At 30.9% G+C, this 10653-nt stretch overlaps 2 protein-coding genes across 2 annotated transcripts; one reads left to right on the top strand and one right to left on the bottom strand.

The window, feature by feature from the left end:
- Positions 1 to 1876: 1876 nt before the first annotated feature.
- Positions 1877 to 7367, top strand: l(3)72Dn (UTP4 small subunit processome component l(3)72Dn). Its single transcript, XM_090108009.1, has 11 exons — positions 1877 to 2078; positions 2157 to 2536; positions 2628 to 2809; positions 2951 to 3138; positions 3604 to 3759; positions 4096 to 4402; positions 5086 to 5269; positions 5572 to 5786; positions 6308 to 6478; positions 6770 to 6850; positions 7225 to 7367. The coding sequence occupies exons 1-11, from the start codon at positions 1978 to 1980 to the stop codon at positions 7351 to 7353; spliced, it is 2094 nt and encodes a 697-aa protein (XP_089964135.1). The 5' UTR covers positions 1877 to 1977; the 3' UTR covers positions 7354 to 7367.
- Positions 7368 to 7719: 352 nt separating this feature from the next.
- Positions 7720 to 9665, bottom strand: LOC149903971 (uncharacterized). Its single transcript, XM_090107655.1, has 5 exons — positions 9566 to 9665; positions 9325 to 9431; positions 8868 to 8984; positions 8497 to 8635; positions 7720 to 7846 (listed from the first exon to the last, which is right to left on the bottom strand). The coding sequence occupies exons 1-5, from the start codon at positions 9646 to 9648 to the stop codon at positions 7720 to 7722; spliced, it is 573 nt and encodes a 190-aa protein (XP_089963781.1). The 5' UTR covers positions 9649 to 9665.
- Between the last annotated feature and the right edge of the window lie 988 nt (positions 9666 to 10653).

Genomic DNA, 10653 nt, shown 5'->3' with positions numbered 1-10653 from the left:
CCATCAAAGAGGATATAATCACTACTCGGAGCAATTAACAAGCCTGGAGAAGTAACAATTAATTGAACGTTTCTTATATAGTGGCTCTCTTTTATTCAATACCCTTATTAATGCGATAGAAAGAGACAACACACTGTTATCTGCTTGGCATTCAAATCCACATGTAGCCACTTTTTGTTCTAAAATGGTAGTGCTTGACACTTTATCGAATACTAAAATATCGATAAATAAAAAAATTAAGGTATAAAATTGCTTGAAGATAATTTAAGATTCGTTTAATTTTGAATTATGGATAGGTAATTCCAAATTTTAAGATTCCTTTAATTTGGAATTATTCGTTTACGATGCGTATTGACTGCCTTGCATTGTATGGTAGAGGTATTTATAAAAAATATTATTAGGTATTTCGGTTTAGATTGTTTTTATGGTTTCGTAAAAAGGTACGTATTTTTTCCTGTTTTCATAGATTCATTCATAGAATTATACCTACGGAACCCTTCGTGCGCGAATCTGACTTCCACTTGGTTGATCTTTTTACAAATCAATAGTCGTATCCTACTAATATTATAAAAGCAAAAATATATAAGAACTAGAGGTCCGCCCCGGCTTCGCCCGTGGTACATATTTCGCAATAAAAGGTAGCCTATGTCCTTTCTCGGGTATCAAAATATCTCCATACCAAATTTCATGCAAATTCGTTCAGTAGTTTAGGCGTGATTGAGTAACAGACAGACAGACAGAGTTACTTTCGCATTTATAATATTAGTATGGATGGACATTTGATACTCTTTCACGTAAAAACTACTGAATGAGTTTTTATGGAACTTTACAATTATATAGTTTAAACATCAGAATAACATATAGGCTACAATTTACCGCGGGAAAATAACTCATTCCCACAGGAAAAAATTGGTAAAAGTTTAAAATAAATTGCTTCAAATAAAACAAATAAACATTTATTTTTTTAACAACATTTTATTTCGATACTTAATTACCAAATAACAATATTTATTATTTAAAATAGATGCCACCTTAAACTTGTCGCACAGCATCTCTGCAAAGCACTTTACTTTTCTTCCCGTCTGATTAGAAATGATTTGAACAAGGCCGAGAATGTTTTGAAGGCTTCCAATTTTCCCTGTGCTATAGCTTTAACCCAAACATCTTTTAATTATTCTCAAGCCAGAAACCTGCAAATAACAATAAAATCCATACTTAAATAACTTTTTTCTCCTAACCTATTTGATTTAAAGCAGTCATTGTCAAAGTACCTTAGCAAAGTACGTATATTTCGTTTCTATTAAAGTATCGATAATTGCACAACACTATGGAAGTAATATTTTGCATTTTCTCTCAAAAATAAGCTAATTATGATTTCATTTCAATGATCAAGGGTAGATAAAACATAGATGATTTAGAAAATAACGTAAATTCACTGATTAATAATACAATTAGCCAAAAATTGATCAAAATCACTAACCTGTGAAATGACAAATTTCTATCTTCGTCCGATTTCACATTACTACGGCTTTTACAGCCGTAAGCAACACAAGCCATGTTATCTTTAGTCAATTGTCTTTTCATAAAATAACAAATTAAACTAAAACACTCGTTTTTCACTTCAAAAAAAAATAATTAAAATAACCAAGCGATGATCACCAGACTGGTGATCAAAACAAATTGAAATAACTACATGTCATTTCAAACTGTCGAACTGACATATATCTGTCCTCTTTTTTCGCATGACATTTTGCCATATGCTAAAAAGGCCAAACTAGTGCGTTATTGTTCAATTAATTGTTACTTCTCCAGGCTAGTTAATTGCTCCGAGAATCACTACGTTTTAGTCTCCATGTCAATAATTGTCAATGTCATAACCATGTGTTGGTTTGAGTGATTTGAATTTTGTATTAGATTTTTAAAGTTTGCATTTTTGATTTTTATTTCTAGGTATAATTGCTGAAATAAAAACCTGAAATGGAGACTAAAGTTCATAGGTTTAGGTATTATAATCCTAAACCAGAATCAATTGTTTGCGTTTCACATAATAAAAGCAACAAAAAGCTAGCTTTGGCTAGGTAAGTGATTTTATATCATAAATTTACTTCCATTTTATGTAGCATTATTAACATCATTGTACTTTTTACAATTTTCAGAAAGAATGCGTCAATTGAAATATGGGACATAAAGCATGCCCCATTCCTCTTGCAATGTATACCAGGTGCTGAAAATGCTTCTGTGGAAGCTTTAGGTTGGGTGAATGATAGACTTCTATCAACTGGTCTTGGAGGTGCATTATTGGAATGGGATCTTGATACACGTCGAATCAAGAAAATTGTCATGCTCACTGGTTATGCAGCTTGGTGTTTAGATGTTAATGACAACAATACAGCAGTTGCGGTTGGAACAGAACAAGGCTATGTTAATATCTATTCAGTTGAAAATGACGATATAGTTTATCAAAAGCTGTTTGACAAACAAGAGGGTAGAATACTGTGCTGTAAATTCGATAAGACTGGCAATGTTCTTGTGACAGGTATGTTATAGATATTTTAAATATACTACCAAATAAACATTTTTTAATTCTAATACTGTTCTATAATATTCAATGTACAATTTTTTTCTAGGTTCCATTGATACTATCAGAGTATGGAATGTAGATTCAGGACATGCAACTTGTCGGATTTCTTGTAAAAGAAGGGGGAAGGAGGTTATAGTATGGAGTGTTGGAATATTGTCTGATAATGTTATTGTTGCTGGCGATAGTCATGGTAGACTCAGTTTTTGGGATAGTGTAATGGGAGATCAGGTTTGTACAAAGGAAATATGTAATATTAATTTTTGACTAATTTTTTCTAGGTTTATTTAAATAATTAATATTACAACAAGTGACCAAAATGTTTTAAGAATTTGGTTAAAGATTACTTACTAATAACTAAAATCATTACAGATTGAGTCCTTTGCAACTCAAAGAGCAGATATATTATCTGTGACAATATCAGATGATGAAAAATCTCTATACTGCAGTGGCATAGACCCAATAATAACAATGTATGTTAAAGTTGACAATACTGGCGACCAGTCTGGAACACAGTGGGTCAAAAATATACAAAGAAATATTCATGAACATGATGTGCGGTAGGTTCATATAATTATGTTGCTACATTTTCTATAAGGGATACTTATATAGAAGAGTTATGGGTACCTTCTAAGGAAGTGTACATAAATTTACATTTTTGTCAAGTGTTTTTAAAAATAATTATTCAATTTATTAAGCTAAACATATAGGAATATTAATTGTAATGCATTTAGAAAATTTTATAGCCATGATTTTATATGTATTTAAATTTGTTATTGGATATCTTGCTCACTTAGCAATTTGTGTGCTGATTTAAATAAAAATTGGATTAAATACTTTCATCATTAATTAATGGTCTCTTTTTGATTCTTGTTATGAGTGCCATTTAGTTTTAAATATTGCCTTAACAATATGTTTTTCTCTCTTTGTTGCTACCCAACAAATTAAAGATGAACATATAAAGGACAACATTAACAATGGTTACATACAATCCAGTTGTTTTAATTTTCATTAATTATTTTCAGAGGACTTGTCATTAGTGGTGAAAGGTTAATATCCGTGGGGGCAGATGGATATCTTACACTATCTAGTTACCCACCAAAAAAAGTTATGAGAATCCCACCTATGATACCCAGCCCTCGTACAGCATTTTGTGCCCTGAAAAAATCACTACTACTTAGGTATGTAAGAAAGCCAATGCTTTTAAAATTATTTATATCATAGTAATTAAAGGAAAATGCATGACTACAGAATTTTTTATTACTAGCTGTACTATGTGGTTTCCCCCGCAGACGAATCCACGGCGAAAAGCTAATATTTCGCAATGTTAATCTGGTATATAAGCTACTTCACTGCCAAGTATCAACAAATTCTGCTAAGTCGTTTTTGCTTGAAAGAGGAACAATCACGTGTACATTCTTAGAAAGTTCCTTGTTTATAAGATTCTTAGGATTTCTACTACTTAAGTTTCTTCCTTAGTATATAATATCTTTTGCAAAAATATTTCTTATCTTTAGGTATAGTAATCACTTGGAAGTGTGGCAACTTGGCTCATATGCGCGAGATGATAGCGGCCAAATAATAGTTGACAGTAACATCAAAGAAGAAACCCAAACAAAGAAATCAGGGGACTTAGAGAATGATACAACTCTCTTCCATATCAACAATCAACAAAAGGAAAGAAGCTTAAAAGTAACTGAAGAACCCATTAAACTAGTATCAATACAAGCAAAATCGAAGAAACAAATAGTATGCTCTGAAATGTCGCCAAATGGAGATCTCATTGTGTATTCTACAGAGAGTGATATAAGAATGTTAAAATTGGTAAGTTTATTTTTGTTAATTTCGTGTGTCAAGTCTAATTATCATTTATGATGTATTTGAATACATCAAAAATTATTCTATTATTAATTATTATAGTAGAGCCATTTTAATAGGCAACATTTGACAGTTCAACAAAATTCAAGAACGTAACCTAGTAACGACGACATAGAATAACATGATATTTCGTTTTGTTAGAACTGCACATTTGCTTAACTTTTTTCAATTACGACTACATATTTATAATAATAATGACCGATACAAGTAATTTTAAGATTTCATTTTACTGATAAAACCATTCTAAACATAATATACAATTTCTGAATTGAAGAACTGACGTCACTACAATTTTGTGTCAATAAACCTTTTTTCTTTTTAAATACCAGAGACGTTACTCTAAAAATCGAAATTTGACATCTAGAATCGAATGCATTGATTACTTGTGAATAAAAAACATCATAAATTAATAAATTCGATTGACAAATGTTTCAAATCCGTATCGATTAATTCACTTTAATCGATGTTTTTAAGCAGGTTACCTCTCTTCGAAGATAAAATTGATAGACGTCAAATGTTGCCTATTAAATTGGCTCGACAATAGGTTATGGATGTCGTTGGGTTTGTCGTTTGGGGTTATGGGTTAGATTTATTTCTCTTTTTTTCTGAATATTATGTTTCGATTGTAGGATGAAGATCAGGGTAATATATCGCTAAGCAAAGTCATTATAAATGGTGTGAAGGCGTGCGATCGAATTGTTTTCACCGAAGATTCTAAAAAAATGATTGTGCATCATAATTCAGAGTTGTTCCTTCTACAAGTAGACCCTGATGCTGGGGCCTCTGTTACAAATTCTGTATCAACTGTTAAACGTAAGTAAATAAGCGTCGATTAAGCCGTTACTGTTGCATAACATTCATATGAATAAATGCATTGGGCAATGTTTAAAATCATATTCTTGTTTGAAATTAAATTAATTCTTTTCATCATTAATTAATAAAAAATATGATATATGATTGATTCCTTTATAAATGATAATGAAATGATAACATTGAGATAGCAAGTATTGTCATACATATGATCGAACTGTCTTGTTAAAATATATTTAAGGGTAGAAATATTTTATTCACCAGAATGTTCCAAAATTTAAATCCATAAATGTTTGTATTTTTAGATTTAAAAGGCAAACCCATCCTTCATCTAGTGATATCAGAAAAGTACCCACAAGGTTATATTCTGGCCATAGCCAATGTTAAAGGAGATATATCAGTGTGGGGGTTGAAGAATAAGAAATTGTGTCACATGTATGATGTGCCGAAACATACTTGTATACCATCCAGTATGGCGATAATCAATGGGCTACTTGTTATCGCTTATGTTGACCAAAAGGTACGTATTTATTCATTCAACAGCCAAGTTATGTTAGTTTATCTTTATAATCCATGAAAAATCTCAAATTGTGCACTTTAATACAAATAATAAATCGAATAACACTTATTCCTTTTATGTAGTTGTCTCAATAAGTTTCAAATTATGTATTTGTCATTTAATAAAGATAGAGAGGAATTAATTTCATAAAAAAAATTTAAATTAAAAAAATTGGTTGTTTGTAAAGTAGGTTTACGATCGAGATGTTTACGTGATAACGTCTTATTGGTGGCAGCGCTCGAGATGAGACGGGAGATCGGTCCATCTCTCTCTCGTTATACCTGCGATCGCGCTCGTGAGGTTTTGGTGTGACACAAGTTTCTGAACATGTCACCCGACTAAAACGATTTTAAAAACGTTATCACGTTAAAAAAAATTCATTTGTGATGATTAAGAATAAGATTCACAAAAGACATTTGTATTTATAGATTTACTTTTTTTTAATAAATATAACATCTTAATTTATTTGAATATTATAACAGGTGATAGAATATGATATAATGAAGGAAAAGATGTGGAGTTGGTCCCAACACGGCAGCGTTCCATACTGGGCGAGCCGCAACATGGCCGCCAAAACGATAAGCAAGCATCCCGCGAGAAACGCGTATGTTTTTACCGATGAGGTTTCCCTTTGGGCGGTGGAAAAAACTGCTGTGAGTATTAAATAGTGTACTTATTAAGTAGCACACAAGAAAATGAAAAACAATGTTTTATTACTCATTAATAATGTAGATTCAAATAATTTTTATAATCAGATAGTCTTAACTTTAAATTGCCTTTAAATCGACATTGCATAATTTACACATTTATAAGTATACAAAATTTTAATTACTGTACAATTTAATTATTCACAGTAAACAATGACGTTTTTCGTTGAATAAAGAAATAAAATACATACATGATAAATGTCGTTTTATTCATGACACTTCAATTTCTGATTTCAGAGCCAGTCTGTCGAACCAAACAAAAAAAAGGTTCCAATGAAAAATAACGACAGATTAGGGGTCAATGTGATGCCAGTTAAGGTGGGTGTTGTTTTTTATGTTCAATGCTTTTGTGAATAATAAAAAGGCAATACTATAATGTCTACAGTTAATGTTGAATATAAAAGGTTAAAAGGATATTTGAAAAATCATAACAATAATATTTTTGGGTATAGGTTGTATGTGGGTTGTATATCTTCTTAATTTATTAATTTTACATAAAATAATTTATTAAGTCTACTTAAACAATATAAAAATACAATAAATAAAATACCTTGAAATAAAAAAGTAATTCATAGAAACAGCGAGAGTATTCCGTTACTCTTATACTTACTATTATTAATGATTTTAAAAACAAAGCTTAAATAATATGTCATAACTACTAGGGTTTTATTCACTTTTTAATAATATTTCAGTATTTGGCGGGTTTCCACTGGATAGCGGAAGACGAAGCAGTGATCGTAGAAGTACTGCCAGAGAACATAATTATGCAATTACCTCCAGTAATGGTTACTAAGAGACACAATATATCCACCAAAATATAACATTTTTATTCAAATTTAGACTTGTTTTATTTATTTCTGGTAAATAATTTTATTTTGAACTAGCGGTCCGCCCCGGCTTCGCCCGTGGTATATGTTTACGTTTTCTCTACATGAAAACCATCCTGATACTTCAAGGAATATAATAAAAAAAGAATTATCGAAATCGGTCCACCCGTTCTCGAGTTATGCGCTTACCAACACATTTTGCGATTCATTTTTATATTATAGATATTCTTTAGATACAACATATTAACGGCCGGTTTCACAAATAGGTTAACAACTTAACAAATAGGGACATTAGGGACATCAACAATCTATAAAATAATGCATATGTTCTTTTAAAATACTAACCAAAATTCGATTTTTTTATTGAATATGTAGTAATTTTTCATAAGGTGACACGCTGAGTTGTTGTGGTTGTGCCCAGATATCGTCCTGTATGTCGTAGCGCGCTGGTGGTAATTTGTATGATATAGGGTCTCCTTCCACGCTCCTGTAGATATTAACATATTTTTATATTCATAACAAACATATTTTCCCTTTATACCTACAATCATCAATTTAAGATTGGATCAAATATTAGAAATTAATCTCAAAATATTATATTTTATTAGACATAACCATAGAAATCTAAATAATAAGTATTATTTATTTAGATTTCTATGGACATAACTTTAGCAGTTTTATTTCAAAGTAAAAAAAAATAAACCACTTTCAAGAAATGAATCCAATGAAAATATAATATTCATATTATGACAGTAATACGCCCAACTCGTAGAAATATTTTTTACAATCACTGTTATTATTTAGAAAATATGAAACGTAATAAAGTCTTTGTAAAAGGGCAATATTCTGTGACGAGTACGAAATGGGTCAGACTCATACTACAAAGAGTCACTTACCGTAAGGAGTTGACTACCGCGAAATCTTGTAAAATAAGGTTTGTTTTTTCGTTCCTTTTTATTATAATTGCGTACGTTGCTGAATAAATATACATGAGCTAATAAATACATACGACTTATAAGTATATTACCTATACTAAATTCACATTGATTTATTGCATATGTTAATATTGTAAAGAGTGATAATAATCTGTTTTTCTTCCACATAGGTGTGAAGAGAAATGATTGATTGATAACTTACCCAAGGAAAACCATTGTTTGTTTATAAGGATCGTAGATTTGGCCTGGTGCTAGTGGTGGTCTGGTCGGGTAATTCCGAGGCGTGTAGACAAGTCTTCCGAATTTTTCCAGCGTACATTTAGCTCGGTGACCAATCATGCCTGTTATTAAAGTGTAGAAATCAGGATAAGTTATTATTGAATTGAATTAATTTAAGCTCTTATAAAAAAAAACAATATGTAAGTTATGACTGAATAAAGGATTAGCTTAAAAGCAGAATACCTGTAGGTACATGGCTCATTCATTAGGAAATCAATCTATTTTAATTACAACGATTTAATGTTATTTAATAGTTAATTAAATTCATAAATTATAATAGATAGGTATATTTACCAGAAGTAGTAGGTGGTAGGGGTTTTGGCGAAGGTTCTACTGCTACAGAATCCTTAGGTTTCTCGGGCTTGCAACTTACAGATCGAAGAGCAGCACGGTATTCTTGAAGATTTAGTCCTGAAAAAAAAAATTTAAACTTTATATTAACTAGTTAACTAACTAATCATTTGTAAGTACCAACTTCCGCTACGCTACTACGCTAAATAATACGAATTTGTGATAAATAATGACAAAAACCTAGCACCGTTTGTACGTGTATTCTAATATATATTATGTAGAGGTAAATATATCATTCAAAATTTATTATTTTGTAGCCGGGCTGCGTACCTAACGTAGGTAACGTTGTTATATTAAGTACTTAGTAAATATTTTATAGGGATTTTTACTAAAGCCTTAAAATTCATGCTCATATTCTATTAAAAAGGTACGTATTATAGTACTACAGATAAGTTTTTACCAATCTTTTGTGCTTCCTCCTCTTGAATTTCTCTCAGGTGTTTATAAAAGCCCCATCTTTGGGGCCAGAGGCGGGCTGCTTCTTTCTTTTTTTTCGTCACAGATGCCCTGAAAATGTCATGAAACTTACGTTTTATTAAACTCTAAACAGTTACATAGTAGATAATACCATAATAATACATAATTGTATTTAGTATTTGAATAGGTTAGGTACTCATTTAATTAATTACTAAATGTCGTACAAAATCCCCTCTGCCTTGACTGGATCTATTGAAGGTTCTTTTCGGGCTCCAACCCCTGTATTAGCCTGGTTGGTGTTTTCCATTGACACAAACTTTTATTCTATGAAGAAATACTTACTCCAAATATTGGAACCTACACTCCAATAAATCGACCAAATGAAGCGTTGCTATCGTATAAAAATGTATACCTAAGTACTTACCTACTACCTATACCGCTATAGTTTCTGAAAATGGTATTAGTTAGGTACAATCAACTATATTATTATATTAAAGCTTGAAAGCTTCGTCCTTTGTTGTTAAAATTTATTAGATAAAATTCGTTACTGTATTTTATCGCACAATTATAACACAGATTATAATATGTATTTGAAATTGGAACGAATTGCGCATGCTCCGTAAAAGCTACGTAAAGAACATTAATAATTGTGGTTCGTCCTCTAAGCGAACTCGTCATAAAAAGTCATTAAAACTTTTCCCCAGTAATTATTTCTTTACGTTTATATTCTACTTCTTGGTGCTATGAAAATTTTCTTAATTAAATTAATGATAGTGCGCCTGCCTACCTGCCTACACGGTAACTATTATCGTCATATTAATACAGACTCATAATGATATTGGTTATGAGTACTTATAATATGATAAATTTGTATAAATTTATTTGTAGGTAACCCATTACTTCTTAATCCTTCCTTTATCACCGTCATCCTTTCCTTCGAAATTCCTCGCTAGCTTGAATACTTTTTAAGTTTAAAACTTTAAACATACAAAAATATTGTAAGGGCTTATGTATAGGTCTAGGTCTAATACACATAGGCAATATGAATCATGGTTCGTGATCGGTGTTGCTCATCAGTACCTACTCACCTCAAAATATGCTACCATTCTGTTCGATCGTTTGTAATCGAGGTGTGGTAAATAAAATTTGAATGTGAACGTGAGTCGATTCATGTCGATCCCTACTTGAAGCAGATAAAACCTATTTAGTATTGAGTACAATGAAGTGTATTATCTAGTTAATATGCTATGTAATAGATACTTAATCTATCGATAAAACGAAATAGTTTTCTTAATAGAATTTAAAATTTGTG

Source organism: Colias eurytheme, chromosome 12 (genome assembly GCF_061535395.1).
Source record: "Colias eurytheme isolate Ceu_HAF_F1 chromosome 12, ilColEury1 Martin Lab GWU primary, whole genome shotgun sequence".
Taxonomy (NCBI): domain Eukaryota; kingdom Metazoa; phylum Arthropoda; class Insecta; order Lepidoptera; family Pieridae; genus Colias; species Colias eurytheme.
This window is presented reverse-complemented; position numbering and strand designations above follow the sequence as displayed.

Bases quoted from the DNA above. Each gene is read 5' to 3' on its own strand.
- LOC149903971 (XM_090107655.1), bottom strand. From the start codon at position 9,648: ATGGAAAACACCAACCAGGCTAATACAGGGGTTGGAGCCCGAAAAGAA. The intron at 9,432-9,565 runs GTACGACATTTA...TGACATTTTCAG, and splicing joins GTCAAGGCAGAGGGGATTTT to GGCATCTGTGACGAAAAAAA. The intron at 7,847-8,496 runs GTAAGTTATCAA...TAATATCTACAG, and splicing joins CAAACAATGGTTTTCCTTGG to GAGCGTGGAAGGAGACCCTA.